Genomic DNA, 16,333 nt, shown 5'->3' with positions numbered 1-16,333 from the left:
TCCAGTGATTCGGATCTAGACCCCAATCCCCACCACCCTGTGTCTGTCTGCCCACCTTCCTTCCCATGGCATTTGAGCCCTCTCCATCTAGTCCCACCCACCTCTCTCCCCCTTCTATGGGCGTCTCTCAGCTTCAGCCACAGTAAGATCCTCTTCATTCCGAGAAAACCTCAGGCTCTTTCACACCTTCATGCTTTTTCCCACACTGTTCACTCTGCCTAGAATACCTTTCCCACCCTCCTCCCTCTATGCCCTAAAAATAAACATCAAGTCTTGAAGGCAGGGACCATGGCTGTATCATCCCCTGTCTAATACAGAGCCTGGTACGGGGGAGATATTTGGAAAATGTTTGCTAAATGTCGTAACCGTACCTCTGCCCCTGCCACCCGCCCCATCGCACTCCCAGCTAAAGGCATTCTGGAGTCCCTGTTCTCTGGGTTCCAGACAGCTTCTCTGCACTGTCTGCTCTGAGCTGAGCACCACCTTGGCTCATGCAGTTGTTCAGCACTCACTCCCTGAAATATGTGGAACCCAGAGATGACCTTGCCCCTGCCCTGGGCCTCAGGGCTGTCACCAAGTCCCCATCTCATTTCCCTTCTGATACCACCTCTCCTCCAGGTCCAGGGCCACCTCAGAACCCAAACCTACAGCCAGCAGCCAGAGGTCACAAACCCTGCTGGACCCTCCCCTCTGGGAGCATAGGGCCAGACACAGTAGGTACTCAATGTGTGTTTACTGAATGGCACAAATGCTCCCACCACTAGGATAGGACAAATGACACAGATGCTATATCCCCCCTGCCTCAGCAGGTTCTGCCTTGTCCCTGTCTTTACTTTCCCAGGCCCATCCAACTGCCAATAGAGCTCCATGCTGGCAGGTCCTGCTACTCAGATCTCTGACTCCCAGATCTCTGCCCCACCCCTGCAGGCCCCATCCCTGGGCTTCTGACACTCTCTAGTCCCAACATCTCCAGTCTCCACTTCCTGCAGGAGATCCGAGCCCTCAAACCCAGCCTGCTTGCTTGGGCCCCAGGGGCCAAGCATCTTGACAGCATCTCTCTGCATCCTGGAATCAGAATGCAACCCCTCACCTGCCAACTACACCCTACTGCTAGGCCTGCTGGACCAAGTGTGGCTGCACTCACATCCTAAAGCTGCATCCAGGACAGACACGGCTGATCAATCACAGCACTGTTTCTCACTAAACTAATACAATGCTTCAGGCAGCTGCTACCAATTAAAGAGCTGGTGTAGGACATGAAATCTATGATACCACTTCTAGGCCTCAAATCTGACCTCAGTTCTTGAGATATGGACTAAGCCTGTTTACCTGACTGTGTGTCCTGCCTACCCCTCTGTTTCACAGGATTCTTACAGCTGCCCTATCAATGCCTCTAAAGACCCTCAGCTTAGCCCAGCCCCCATGCCTATTCCCTTGAGCCATTGTCCACTGGTTTGGTGATGCTCTGCGGGTCCCAGAGAGTTCACCCATCCTAGAGCTCATCGCTCCTCCATCAGGCAGTTCCCAGCAGAAATGCCAAAACAAAGGATGGCAAGTGGGGGAAAGGCCAGTACCAAAAAGTGGATAATCCAAACTGCGGGAAGTGGGCAAAGAGGAGGGGAACTCGCCTGGACTGCAACATGATTTTACAAAGTCAAATGAAGCAATGGCAAGGGTCTATCATTCCCATAATCTCACAGTCTCTTGCACAGACAAACCATTCAACCTACCACTGCTGGAATAGTACTCCCTGCCCAGTACCCCTCCCGCACTGTTACCCTAGTCGAGCCCCGCCCGGCCTCTCAGCTCCATCTCCTGACCCACATCACTCCACCCAGACTCACAAGTCTCCTCCGAGTTTGTTGAAGGTGCAGGCCAAGGCCACCACCTGGTCAGTGGCCCGGCTGATGACAGGGACACAGAGCATGGCCTGCACCTCGAAGCCCAACATGCTTTGCAGCTGTTGCACATCCTCCTGCAAAGGGGAGGCAAGGGGGAGGCAAGTCAGGGCAGGGAAGGAGGGAATATGTTTTCTTCCCCCGCCCTCCACCACACTCTGCAACAGGAGGGGCTGAAGGGCTCATGCAGGGTGGGAAATGCTATGACATGGGGTGGGGTCTTGTCTCCCCCCATTCCTAGGCTGCCCTGTCCCAGAGACTCTGGCCCTGGGGACTGGGCAGTGGGCTCTCCCCTTGGCTCCCCGCCAGTCCGGCCAGGCCATGGCTTACAGAGGTGAGATCTTTCAGCTGGATAGACTTCTTGTCTTCCACGACCTGGCCCAGTCGTCCCATCGTCAACTGGGGGAGTGAGGAGAGCCAGTCAGGGCCCAGCTCTTCCCAAGATCAGGTGATGTCGGACCTTTTCCCCCCCAAGTCTGGAAGTTTCAACTACCTCTTCAGTCAGTTCAAACCGTGGATGGAGTCAACACTGAGGAGTGAGGGTGAGGTGAGGGTGGGGGAGTAGGCTCTTGACCAAAATCTCCTATGGAGGACTTGAGGATCTTCCCTAACTAGGAGAGAGGAAAGCAGAATCCAAGGATTCTCACTGATCTTAACAGATTCTAGGAGAGCCAAATCCAGAAATACTCCAACAGAAGTGAAATGGTCCCAGGTGAGCCTTTCTGTAGATTGTGAGAGATTTCTCCTAATGGCTCCTGATCATGAGAGGTTGTGATCCCTCTCAACATTTCTAAGTAGACCCCAAGATCCAGATAATTCCATCAGATTCCAAGAGATTCTAGCAGATCCCAATCTCTCTGGGCAGATCCCAGGAGAGCCTAGACGACTTTAACTGCTTCTGCAGACTCCCACACAGGGGGTGCAGGACTCACCGGAAAGCTGATTTCTTCCTCCAGCACTTTATCTCCAATCACCTGGTGGGCAGAGCGATGTGGACTAGTTAAGGATGGGCAAGGTTTTTCCTCTCAGAGACCCCAGTCCCTCGCCCTGCTCCACAGTGGACCTGGGCCCTCACCTTACAGGAAAGCTGGAGATTGTCCTCAGATACCAGCAGGAGGCAGCAGCGGGATGCCTGGGTCTCCTGCTGCAGCTGAGAGGGAGGGACACAGCGAGAGGCTGACCGTGGACCTGGGAGCAAACCCACTCCCCACCCTCTAGCCTTTTTGAGGTTCCTCGGGTAGGTGGGGGAGAGAAGAGGGGCCGGACACGGGAATCTGAACTGAGATGGACGGCTCACAGGGACCTTGGTCCCGGGAGGAGCACAGTAGGAGGGGCACAGGGACTCACGTATTGGAGGACTTTGAGCTGCAAGGAAGAGGCATCCAGGTCGTAGAGTTCCCCTGCAATGGCGGGGCGCGGGTCAGAGAGAGGGCCCACAGAATCCCGCAAGGGTGCGCGCCACCCTCAGGCCCCGCCCACCCATGGGCCCCTCCCTTCCAGGTTCGACCCCGCCCCTCCCCGCCCCCAAGGACCTGCCCCAGCCGGGTCCTCACCGCAAAGCTGCAGGATCTTTCGGTCTTGGTCTGTGTACGGAACCCCACCCTTCTGGTCTCCCGCCGCCCCCTCTGGAGTATTCTGGACCGCTTCCGGGGCCGCGCTGGGCCCGCGCTGCTGCAGGGCCTGGACCCTCTTCAGGGCCACCAGGGTCTGGGACGGGCAGAGCGGTCAGCAAGCCATACGCCCCACCTTTATCGCCCTTTGCTCGAGCCCTTCCCTCTGCCTGCGGTGCCCATCGCCCCCAACCCCCACCCGCGTCCCAAACAACTCATCACTCAGCGCTCCACCCTCCTGTGGACTCCCACTGCCCCCAGAGCGCCCCTTGGTCCATGATCAGATAAGTACAGGGTTTGTCTCCACGCCTAGCCCCCAGACTCTTACAAGGCAGAACAGGGTCAGATTTCTCTGTCTCTAGCACCCACGGGGAGTCGTAAGTTCTTGTTAAAGTCACAAAATCATAAAATCTCCAGGAAGAGCCTCAATATCATTATGTAGATAGTCCTTCCTAAGTATTAACAAAATATCTGACTCTCCCCTTATTTCACCAGTACCCTCAGTAGGTCAGTGCTATCCTTATCCTCATTCTCAGATGTGAAACTGAGGCTCAGAGAGGTTAAGTGACTTGCTCCAGGTCACACAGCCCAAAGGTAGTGGACTGGAACCCAGGTCTGTCCATCTCCCGGGCCAGATCATCTTCCCATCAGTTGTGATGAGGGTCTTCAGCAGCCCTCATCCTACCCCGGCCCTACCCCCACTCACATGCTTCTCCACGGCTTGCAGGCTCCACTCCTCACTGTCACTCAGCTGACCACAGTGCACCTGGAGGGGAGTGACAAGGGGACCAGCTGTGACCTACCTCCCCTAGCCTTTTGTCTCTACCAGAGTGCCCTCCCCATGCCCGGCACACACCGGTCCCCACCAACACATACACACTCCAGTCTGTGGGCCTCAATGAGAAGCCCATCCTCTGACCAAGCAGATGGCTTCAGGAAAATCCCCTCTTCCAGGAAGCCTTCGAGGGCTAATCCAAAGAAGTGGAACTTTTCTGATCTCTGCCTTTTCAGCTACTGTTCCATATACAGCACAATCCAGGTGTATAGTGAGGGAAATGGGGTGACCCTGGACCCCTCTCCATCTCTCAGTCTATGGAGCCCTTCAGGCCCTGATTATGGAATCAGTGGTATTAGCCTCAGCCTCCCAGCTCCATCCTTTCTGAGTTGGGATTTGAGCTGCCCCTAAGTCTGGGGTAGGGGAAGAGGTCCACCATTTATGATGCATCTGCTGTGCCTAAAGAACTTGGGAGGATGAATGAGGGAATGGAGTGATAAGGTGCTTTGCCTTGCATGTGATTCTCACCAACAAGTAAGGCAAGCTTCCACCTTGCAGATGAACCAAGGCCCAGAAAGTTTGAGTGGCTTGCCCAAGGTCACAGAGCAAAAAGTGGCAGAGTTGGGACAGCACCACCCACTCCCTCCCCTTCTCTGCCCACACCTTCCCTTCTGCAGATCCATTCTCACCATCACACCCATCATCCTGTCCCTCTCCAACTTCCCTGTGTCAGTCACCTGGAATCCCCTCAGCCCACCTTTCATGCTCTGTGAAGTCTCTTCTCCCAGCCCTGCTTGGGTGCTTGGTGAGGAAAATGAAGGGGGGAGCACTGCAGGCCCTGCCAGCAAGCCTCCCCACCTTCGTCACCAGCTTCCTGGGCACCTACTCAGAGCTGCTCACCACCTGCAGGGCTCACCACAGTGCTTGCACTGGGGTCCCCTCCTTCATCCTCCCTCCCCACTCAGCAGCCCCTGCCCGCCTCTGCTCTAAGTCCCCTGCCAGGAGCAGATGGAGAGGAGGAGACCAGCAGGTGCTCAGGAAGCTCACAGTCTGGCTGGGGTGGGATGGAGTGGTGGATGTGATGAAGGGGGTGCAGAACTTCATACCTGAGGAAGAAGGAGAGGGCAGATGGAGTGGGTGGGAACTTATAGGCTGTGGGAGCTCAGAGGGGGAGGGCACCTGGGGGCCTTCCAGAACTGGGAAGACAAGCAGAGCCCGGAGGGGACATTGCAGGCGGGAGGCTGTCCTGGCAGTGCTGGGTAGTAGGTGGTATGGGGAGCTGAGGACCCGGGCAGTGGTGCGGTCCATGGTACCACAGGGCGGGTGCAAGTCTAAGGAATTGGACTTTAGCTTGATTGTACTGGGAATCCACAGCAGACTTTAGCATCTGTGGACCATGGTCTACAAGGTAGGGGGAGTTGGGGGGAGCAAGACTGGAGGCAGGAAGACCTGGAAGAGGGACGGGCCGCCAAGGGTGGTTTGAAGGTTAAGCTCTGGATGAAGCTCCATCTATGACTCCTATAAGACAGGTTGTTGAAAGGCGCTGGGAGCATGGTTCATTTGCATATGGTTTACAGAAACATGTGGGCATTTTACTGTTAGTAGATGGGGGAGGACATCCTTCTTGTTCTTTCCACCTGGACTCATCTCTCAGGAAAAGGGAAAGTTGGGACCTCTCTAGGGCTGTGGGCTTCCTGGGCTGGCAAAATAGCCTGGTCCCAGTACAGAGCTGGGAGACTGAATGAGAGCCTCAGAGGGCTGGAGGGAAGGAAGGAATCATGGAGTCCTCCTCCACCTACTGGACGTACCCCTCTGTGCACACACTCCTGGGCTGCCTCAGCCCATCCCTACCCAGCATGTGCACAAACACACTACACACTTCATGGAGACCTTTAGCGCTCCCCAACACACACACACACACACACACACACACACACTCATACATTCACTGTCCCATAGAGATACTCAGGCATGTGCGCACCTGCACACACACAGACACACACACAGTGCAGTCACAGACTCGAAGACATCCACACACCCACACTCACAGTGACTGCCATCCACACGTGCACATTCATACCTGTACACAGGATACCTGATTTCATATACCCGAGAGCCATGCACACGCTTCTGCCTGCACCCTCAACCGATATGCAAACACAATCACCAGCACACACACAGCTCCCTTCTCACCAACAGAACATACTCTTGCACCTACTCTTGCTAACCAGGGGGTGGGTCTGGGGCCCAGTGGGAGCACTCAAGAGTGGGCACTGGAGCTGCACAGAAGGTTGAAAGCCCAGCACAGCTCCCACCCCCTCACCCTCACCAAGTTCACCGTGGCTAATGGACACTACACCCCCATGTAAGGATCTGGTGTGCTGGCACAGCTCAGGGGAAGAGTGGGCGCAAAACACACATCAAATGCCTGAGACCAAGGGCTGCCTGCTCCTCAGAGGGACTTATTATCCCATAATTGAAGAACAGAGCCAAAGACTCTTTTCACACGAAGAATCTGCAATTCAGGCACCTCGACCTGCGAGTTGCAGAGTCCCAGAGCTCAGCCAGGCAGGCCTGCACAGGACGGCTTATTCCTCAGAGAGCCCTCTACTGACCCCATCTCTATCAGGCCCCAACAGTCCTTGCAGGGCCTGCTGGTTTCCTTGCTAGCACTTGCCATCATTTGCAATTCTCTCTTTATTTTGCCCACTTGTTTAATGTCCAGCATGCTCACCCCTCCAGACTGTACGGTCTGTGAAAGCAGGGCCTGTCTGGTCTGCCTCAGTCATTGATGCTGTGTTTGAAACACCAGTGCACAGTGCCTGGCGGTGCTCAAGAAATATGCTTTCAATTGATGGCTGGGTGAGTGGATGGATGGAGGGATGATGAATACAAGAGCAGAGACCTGGAGAGGGGAATGGGGCTTGTTGAGGAAGGAGCTGGTGAGTCATCCCTCCCAAGAGATCTGTCCTGCGGCACCCCCTTTCCCCTCTAGACCCTCAGACCTCAGGATCTGGCAACAGCTGGGAGGTCTGGGGCTGCCTATGCTGCCTCTCAGAGGATGTGAGATCCCGTGGCCCCAGAAGCATGGGGGTGGAGCAGCAGGACGGGATCCATCAGATGTGTATGCACCGGGGAGGGGATGTCCCGCAGAAGAACATTTCTACTTGAGTAGGAAGGCTCAGGCTTGGAGGAGAGGCAGATGGCAAACAATCCAAATACCTTTCAAGAGCTCTTCACTGCCCAGGGTATTTGAGAAGGTGAGGGGACAGTAATCGGGAACTTCTCTTGGCAGCCAAAGCCACAGGTAGCATCTTGCTCACCAGCATGCACCCCCCTTCTCAGCCTTGCCAGGATCACACTCTTCCCCCAGCACTCCACCACCCTGCCTCTGCTCATGCTGGGCCCTCTGCTGAGAATATCCATCTCCTTCTCTGCCTGTTCACCCCCTACCTGTGTCCCAAAGTCCCACTCAAATGCTGTCTGCGCTGTGAGGCACCTCCTGGTGCTCCAGCCTCTGCCACTAGAGCTCCTGCTGGCAGCATTCTTTCATTTGGCCAGTGGTGGTCTGAACGTGACCCTGCCTTCCCCCAGACTGAGCTTCTAGAAGGCAGAAATGGGTCCGACTCCTCTCTCTGCCCCAGCACCTGTCCTGGGACAGGGCCCAGAGCAGAGTTTTGCTGGGGTGGGGTAAGTTCAACTGATGTGACCCATCCTCTTCCCAACACACACACGCTTTTCCTACCCCCAGGAGAAGGCTGAAGCCTGGACTCCCGGCCAGACCTGAGCCACGGTGAACAACGGTCACAACAACCATCCTCCTGCCCACAAGATAATCTTCCAAGCATCTTCCCATTGCAGGAGCTGCTTCCTTACTGACCCAGCCCTCACAGCCCCAGCACAGGAAGTCCTTCTAGGAACCTGGCACCCCCAGACCCCTTTCTGTCTACAGAGGTGGGCGACCAAGTCACTGCCTCCCACGGCGCACCTCTGCACAGTGAGGGCACGAAGGCAGTCCTCCTCCAAGCCACCAGCTCTGGTACAGATTGGGACCAAAGGAGAGAGCGAAGCTGCGCTGAGAACGCGGTGCCAACAGCAGATCCGTTCCCTTCAGGGAACAGAAGCTGGGGGTGGGGGAGCAGCTTTCGGGAGAAACTAAGGGGGCCGCATCCCCCTCAATCAGGCAGATGGGGCGCCGAGGAGACCAAGCCAAGTAAGTATCCCTTCCTTCCTCTCCTCTCCCCGCGGCCGCCCCCCACGCCCACCGCCCTCCCCCGCCAGCAGCTGGGGAAAGGTCAGGCGCCTCGGAAACTTTTAATTCCGTTTTAATGAGGTCGGGAGGAGTCCCCTCCCCGCCGCGGGCGCACCGAGACCGGCTCATTTATCTGTCCGCGCCCCTGCTTGGGGTGGCGGCGCCTCCACGGAAGTCGATCCCCAGTGGGGGCAATTTGGCGGCGCTAACCCTCCGGTTCTTAGGACTGGACAAAGATTTTGAGAGCCCACTTCCACACGGGAGGAGAGAGCGGAAGAACCTCAGAACCCGGACTCCGCAAAGCTCAGCCAACCCCACGGGGGACCCCAAAGCGGGGAGCTCCGCGAGGGAGCAGCAGGGGGCGCCCTGGCCCGGACTGCCCGCCCAACTCCCCCCCACACCGCTTAGGGTTCCCCCCTTCCAGCTGAGGCCCCTGCCCCTCTGTCACCCACCCCAGGAAGCCCGCCCCGTTGCCTGGCGTCTGTCCCAGCCTCGGACATAGGTCTGGCTGGGGCTGGATGCCTTCCTAGGAGCCCTGCCCTGTGGGCCTTCTCTCCGCAAGCCGCCTAGCTCCAGCGACCCCAATCTCTGAGTGACTTTCCCACACTGTCTCTGTCGGTGTCATATCTGCCCATCCCTCCTCAGTCCTTTCCCACCTCGCTGCATTCGTGCCCTCTTGGGACACTGCCCCCAACCCATCCTGGAGGATGCCAAAGAGGAAGTAGGGTCAGGGCTGTGTCAAGGGCTCCGTGGTGGTAAGAGTCCAGATGGGGCTTGTACATCCTTCCGCAAGTTGCTGACTGGGCCCGCGGCTTCATTCCGCCCATTCAAGGTGGGGCAGAGGGCTCCTCCCAGGCTCCTCCCAGACCCCCATTTTCCCCAGCTCCAGCCCAGCATGCTACTCTCAACACACACACACACACCCCAGTGGGGCTCCATCCAGTGCTCTCTCCCTTGCTCCCTCCCCTGCTCTCCTCTCCCCCATCCTACCCACAACTGCTCTTACCAAGATGACTGCTGCCACAGCCCCGGCCTCCTTGTCCACCAGCGGTATGACCAGCACTGAGGGGGAGAGGGCAATGAGGTGGTCCTGTGGGGCCAGTGAGGCTCAGAGATACTGAGCCAGGACCCAGGGAGGGAGACAAAGACACAGACAGACAGAGGCCAGGACAGAGACACAGAGAGACCCAGAGACCCGGACAGACAGAGAGATGGGTCTTGAGGCAGTGAAAACAATGACCACAGCAACGACCCCTGCATAGAAGGAAACCCCCTCACTTGACAACTTTCTCGTGATCCTCCCAGCAACCCTGGGATGGAGGGAGGCAGGTAAGGCTGAGCACCCCTATTTTACAGATTGGGAAACTGAGGTCCAGAAAGGGGAAGTGACTTGCCCAAGATCACACAGCAAGTCAGGTCTCCTGACTCCCAGTCTTGTGCACTTTCCACATCGAGACAGAGGACAGAGACCTAGAGAGACTGAGACACGAGGCAGAGAGACATGGCGGACAGGGGGCATGGAGAGGAAGAGAAAGAAAAACAGACAGTGACAGAGAGAGCATGACAACTACAGCCCATCTAACAACCAGCACAAGCAACACCCTGTCAAGGTAGGTTCTGTTGTTCCCATTTTACAGATCAGGAAATTGAGGCTCAGAGAGGTTAGTAGCGCAACAGAGAGAGATTTAGATGGCAGGTTTGCTAGAGACACAGAGCAAGAGAAAGAAGGAGATGGAGAGATGCAGACAGGGATAGAAGACAGATATGCTCTGGGGAGCAGGGGCCACAGTCCCTCCCTGCCCCTGCCCAGCTCCCAGCCCTTACCTTGGGTGTCAGGAGCCAGTGGAGCCACCAGCCTGGCCAAGGGCTTCCCAGGCATGTCCGAGGGGCCCAGTCCATTGCAGCCCAGCCGCTTCTGGGAGATCACAGCCTCTCTGAAAAGAGGATATGATTCTACCTCTCAGTCCCTGGGTCAAAGAGGAACAGGCCCCAGCCTGGGGACACACAGTGGGCTGAACCCTGCACATCTGAGAGGATCTGGACAAGTTGACCCACTGCAGGGTGGATATGACGAGGGCAAAAATAAAAGAGTCTCGGACCCTGACTCTTCCCTCCCCATGTAGAGGAGCAGGCAGCTACAGTCTGGCCTCTGGTGCCTCCTGCTGGTAGATATGGGAAAGGCACTTTCGGGTTCCCTCACAAATCCCCCAGAGCACTTGTAAAGCCAAGGCTCAGAGCTAGGCTGTCTGGGTTATATCCTGCCACAGCTACTACTTGATCTTGGGCAAGTGACCTAACTTCTCTGAGCCCCCCCAGGGAGAACTAGGGTGAACAGAGTAGAATCCTAAACATCAGCATCCTCAGAAAATCATTTTGGAGCAACTTTTGGTGGTAAGCACAGGAAGGGGACTCCAGGAGTTTATTGGGCAATGCACGTCCAAGCAACTTACATAGATGAACTCAGAATTCGCAGTGATCCTATGGATTAAATATTACCATTATTTCCATTTTTGAGGTGGAGAAACTAGGGTGCTGAGTGGTTAAGTAACCTGTCCAAGGTCCTACAGCTAGTACATGGTAGAGCCAGGATTTGAACCCAGGCATTTGGCACCAGAGCCCATACTCCTAACCAGTACACTTGAGTCTTCCTAAAGACCTGAGGGGGTTGAGCCTCCAACAGGGACTGGCATGAATGTCGAGGAGGCAAAGGGCATAGGTGTGATGGGGGGCGGGGGGAGGTGGGAACTGAGAGGGAGGCTGCAGAAGGAAGAAGAATGAGTTTCCCTCTGCCCTCACCACACATCCCACCCCCACTCCCACCCCATCCCCGCCTCTGGCTCTTCCTGCTTAATTAAGCGCCTGATTTTTCACCAAATGTCACTCCCTAATGATTAATTGTCCTGGGTTCTTCATCCCTCATGCTGCCTCCACTTAATTGTGTTCGTAGGAACTGCCTGGCCTGGAGAGAAGAGAGGCTTGGGGGCCTAGGACTCTGGTGTGTGCATGTGGGGTCACTCAGGGGAGCCCAGCAAAGGTCAGGTGAGGAAAAGAGAGGAGGGGACAGCCTGCAAGTCACCAGATCAGGAGGTCACAGCAGCTAGAGAAATCGAGGACCAAAGAAGTTGAATGCCTCAGTCAAGGTCATGCAACATTCTGAACCCAGACGGTTCACTCCTGGCTCCTTGGTTCAGAATCTACAATAACCAGTGGTGTCTCCCAGCTTCCAGCCCTCACACCTAAACCTTTAAGCTCCTGGAGGGCTGGGCTCCAGTTCTGAGCTGTCCAACTGTGCCAATCACCCTAGGAAGGAATAGGGAGCTAGGGTGGCAGGAGGCAACGGCAGCCACGTTTCCTGGTGACTAAGTTGATAAAGGCTGGGGCTTCGTGGAGGCAGGGGGCTGGAGGCAGGAACATTCTACTTAAAGTCATTCCACAGAGTGGTTATTTATTCCAGAGTCCTTCTGGGTCAGGTTCCTTACTAAGGACTAAGATAAGGAGTCGTGGTGTCGTGCGGGGAATGATGTACAGACCCACACTTGAGTGCAGGGACAAACCCCTTCTAGTGGACCCCACCCAGTCACTTTGCCTTGGACAATCTGGTTATTGGGCAGCCACAAGGTGGCGCTGGTCCCTGCGCTGCTGGTCAGTAAGCACCACAGCTTCGTCTCATTAACCCTTGACTCCTCTCTTCCCACCCCCAGACCGTGGGCTGCCTTGGCCTCTCCGCTCCTCCTCCCGGGACCCTGATGAAGGAATTGCCCTCAGCCTTTCTTCTCTTCTACACAGAACTCCTCTGTGCTCATGGCCTCATGACTCTCCAGCCCCCCATCTCTTAAGCTCTAGACCCCAGATACCCAAAGGCCTCCTGGAGGCCTGCCCTGGGTGTCCCTGAAGTTCCCAGAGGCCCCAAGTCCCGACTGGAACTTATCGTCTCCACCACTTCCCCCGAAGTAGCACAACTATCCACCGGGTCCCCTGCGGCTTGTCCACAAACTGTCCTAGCTGCCTCCCTCTTCTCACCTCCCCCATCCAATGGGTGAGTCACCTCCCATGCATCTCTCATAACTGTCCCCTGCTCTCCATTCCCAAGCCAGTGCCCAGCTCAAACAGAGATACCTCTTCCCTGAACCTGCAGCAGCCTCTCCCCTCGCCTCCTGCCTCCCGTCGGGTCCCTTAAATCCATCCCCACAATCAGAGCCAGGGCAAGTGTTCTCAACTAAAATACTTATAGGAACATTCTACTTAAAGTCATTCCACAGAGTGGTTATTTATTCCAGAGTCCTTCTGGGTCAGGTTCCTTACTAAGGACTAAGATAAGGAGTCGTGGTGTCGTGCGGGGAATGATGTACAGACCCACGCTTGAGTGCAGGGACAAGGGCTCTGAGAAAGGAAGGAAGAGTGGGCCCCAGCCTACCCAGGTGCAGGACAGAAGTGGGGTCAGAGGAGGCTTCCTGGAGGAGGAGATGCCTGAGTTGAGTCCTAGAGGACAAGCAGAGCAGACAGGAAAGGATGTGCAGGCAGAGGGAACTGCATGGGCAAAAGCTCAGAGGAAAGAAAGAATGTGTGTCTGCTGGATGGTCCAACAGCAAGGAGGCTGCTGTGGCCAGACAACAGGGAGCAAGGCTGGAGACAGCCAGGGCCCTGAGGAGCTGGGCTTGATTCTGAGGACAGTGGGAGCCCTGAGAGGGACTTGGAAAAGGTGAAGGTCAGGTTCAATTTCAGGCTGATCATGCTGGCTGCTGAGTAAAACTCTTACTGGAGAGGGAGAATCTGAGAGACAGAAACCGGGTCTCAGTGAGGGCCCCGTAGTCTCAGCGGTCCCTGGACAGCAGAGGAGAGGCTGGGCTGGGGCAGGTCAACCTTGACTGGGTCTGATCTTCCACCAAGACTGGGGCCTCCAAGGATCCTCCATCCTCAGATGGAGGATCCTTGGAGCCCACACCTTGGCACCAGGCCGTGCTCACCTCAACCCACTCCTATATGAGCCCTTTCCCTCTGCCTCACCCTTCCCAGAACTGCTGTGCCCCTAGAGGTTTCAAAGATATCGGAAGGGGGAGGGGACTCCGAGGCTGTGTCTCCCCCACCCAGTTGGGGCCGGGGGTGTCATCTACTGCTCACATCCCCTATGACTTCTTCTCAACGCAGAGCCCCTGCTCTGCCTCCTCTCCCCTCCTGAAGGCCCCCTCCCCTGCCAGGCTGACGTTGGGGGCTGAACCTTGATGCTGGGGTCGGCCCAGCCAAAGCCCAGGGCCTGCTCTCCAGATTGAAGGCTCGTGACTCAGCCCTGGGTGCCTGGGTGGTCGTGGGCTGCCCCAGTGAAGATAAAGACAGATGGGCACAAAGTGGGGAGAGGAACGGGTGTGGATTTTATGACAGTTCCGTCCCTTTAACAACTATTTGCTTAGTGGAGAGTAGAGTCAATGGCCTGGAAAGAGTGCCAGGCCCTCTTCCACTCCTCTGAACCCCTTCTTAGGTGAGGCCCCCTCTCCTTGACTGAGCCGCCCCCCTCTCCGGGGGCCTCAACCTCACTCTCACCCTTTCATCTCTCTTGGAGACAAATTATGATTCAGGCCAGGACCCCGGACCCTCCTCTCTCTCTCCCTCTCCCAGAATGTGAGACTCCAGAGACGGGAAGAGACTGTTCTCTGTGTCCCTTGAGACAAATCAGAGGGACAGACAGATTCTGCAGTGATTGGCGACCAGGTCAGCTCTGAGGAAGAAATTTCTCGAGGTTGGGCCCTGGGCCCCCAAAATGGTAGCAGAAGGAGACAAACAGCTGGGGCCGGTGTGGGCGGTATCTCCGTTGCAGCCTGAAAGGCCCCAGATTTCACTGCACTCAGCAGCAAATAATCAGAGGCTCTAAGATGGCAGGAGACACAATGAGAAGAGGAAGGCGGCAGGGCTGGGGACTGCAATAGGCTGGGAGATTGGGGCAGCAAGAAGAGTGAGGCGAAGGCTTCCAGGAAGCTTCTCACCCAGGCAGCCCTCCAGGATTCTCCCCCTCCAGCCCTGAAGCCCCCTTGCAGCCCTCAGGGTTCATAGTGGGACCATCCCTCAGACATCACAGTGTCCCATCTTATCACCACACAGAAGCGTAGACTGAGGCTCAGAGAGAGTGCATGAGACTGTGATTGCAGCCATGTTGTCCCAGCTCCCAACCCAGGGTTCTTCTCATGGACAGACCCATCCCTGAGGGAGGCTACCAAGACCCAGACACCTTTTCTGAAAACTGGATCCTCCTTAGTGCTGGGGATCTACAGAGCAGGCCTCCTAGCGGCCCTCTGGCTGGGCCGTGGCAGAGAAGGGAAATGGGCTGCTAGAGATGGAGAAGGTACAGGGAAGGACTTTGCAGGGGAGGAAAGAGCACAAGCCGAGCACGAGGAGGCAGGGAATCTAAAACACACTGGGGGGTGAGACGGCATCCATGAGCCCACGGAGGGGTACGGGCAGTGGCAGGAGAGGCTGGGTAGCTGACGGGGCCTCCCCACACCACCCGGGGCCCTTATCTGTCTTTATGATCCACCTCCACTTCACACCTGCTGCTGTTTGCCAGCCCTGCCGGCCCTCCAGGGCTTCCTGGAGGAGTGCCCCCTCCACTGGGCATGGCCAGAGCTCAGGCTCCACCCCAGCCTGGGGCTGGTGCCTGGTCTCCTGATGGGGCCAGAGCCACAGAGGTCCCCTTTGGAAGGACCCTGGTAGGGAAGTAATTTTCTCAAGGTCACCCAATGAGTACATGCCTTGGGACTTGGGGGTAGAGGGCAGTCAGCAATCATTAAGCTCCTACTGTGTGCTGGCATGGGGCTAAGCCCTGGGCAGCTATGATCTCATTAAGCTAATAGACAGGGCCCACTGTTAGCTCCATTCCATAGATAAGAGAACAGGTTTGGAAGGGGATACAGTGGGGCAGGGATGGGGCTGGGCTAGAATCCAGGCCTGTCTGACTGCCGTTCAAGTGCTCTTGCCTCTTCCACAAACCTCAGTCTCAGCCTGAGCCGAGGAGGTGGGCTCACCACCAGACACATGGTGGGTGTGTGGGTGGGCAGGGCACAGATTTCAGAAGAGAGGACTGGCCTGAACCTTCACCCCCAGTGCTGGCTGGTGGGGTGTCCCACTGCCTCACCCCTCTTGCCCCCTCACCTGCCTCACCTCCTCGGCCTCCTGGGATTTCTGAGCCCCATCTCCCAGCAGGCCTCCCCATTTCCACTCAACTCTGGGCTAATTGCATTGGAACATTCACTTTTAATTGCTTTTTTTTTTTTTGTACCTTTTCCAAAGGCTTTACTGAATCCGAGGTGGCTGGGGGCGGGGATACGGAAAGAGCTGCTGATACAGAGGATCTGAGCCCCCTCAAAGACGCCTGGACCGCAGGTGGCCCGCCCCCGCCCCCCCAACCTCCATCCCGTCCCCAGCTCACAGTGGAAAGCCTACGGGGAGCATCACAGGCTCCGGAGCAGAGCAAACCCTGAAGGATGCTCACCTCTTGCCTTCTGAGCCCACGATCCTGCCTCCCTCTCCCAAAAGCGCCTTCTCAGGCTGCTTTGAGGAAACTCCCTGGATCGGGCAAACTCATATTAAGCAAAGTTCTTGAGGATTAGGGGCTAATTAGGGAAGGCTCAGAAGGGACATTCTAGCATTTTCTTCCCTTAAGATTCCAAAGACCTCCCAGCCCTATCCTGCTGTCTTATAGATGGGACACTAGAGGCCAGAGAGGGGCATGGCTGGCTTGGTTCACACTGTCCTCGAGGGGAGGAGTTGTCAGGAGATGCTGAAGGGGACAGTGTCACCCACCACCCACCCC

General features: G+C 56.3%; 1 protein-coding gene across 1 annotated transcript in view; it reads right to left on the bottom strand.

Moving 5' to 3' along the window:
- Positions 1-16,333, bottom strand: part of PDE2A (phosphodiesterase 2A) — a 64,507-nt gene that overhangs the window by 10,359 nt on the left and 37,815 nt on the right. Inside the window, exons 5-13 of the mRNA XM_082629660.1 lie at positions 10,360-10,469; positions 9,542-9,597; positions 4,215-4,274; positions 3,452-3,605; positions 3,246-3,298; positions 2,974-3,048; positions 2,831-2,872; positions 2,229-2,297; positions 1,845-1,975 (exon numbers count right to left, since the gene is read on the bottom strand). Of these exons, the coding sequence (XP_082485786.1) occupies positions 1,845-1,975; positions 2,229-2,297; positions 2,831-2,872; positions 2,974-3,048; positions 3,246-3,298; positions 3,452-3,605; positions 4,215-4,274; positions 9,542-9,597; positions 10,360-10,469 (750 nt within the window). The remainder of the gene's footprint in view (positions 1-1,844; positions 1,976-2,228; positions 2,298-2,830; positions 2,873-2,973; positions 3,049-3,245; positions 3,299-3,451; positions 3,606-4,214; positions 4,275-9,541; positions 9,598-10,359; positions 10,470-16,333) is intronic.

The sequence above is a fragment of the Mesoplodon mirus genome, assembly GCF_964341445.2.
Source record: "Mesoplodon mirus genome assembly, chromosome: 7".
Lineage (NCBI taxonomy): Eukaryota > Metazoa > Chordata > Mammalia > Artiodactyla > Ziphiidae > Mesoplodon > Mesoplodon mirus.
The sequence above is the reverse complement of the archived record's forward strand: the minus strand, read 5'-3'. Positions and strand labels throughout refer to the sequence as shown.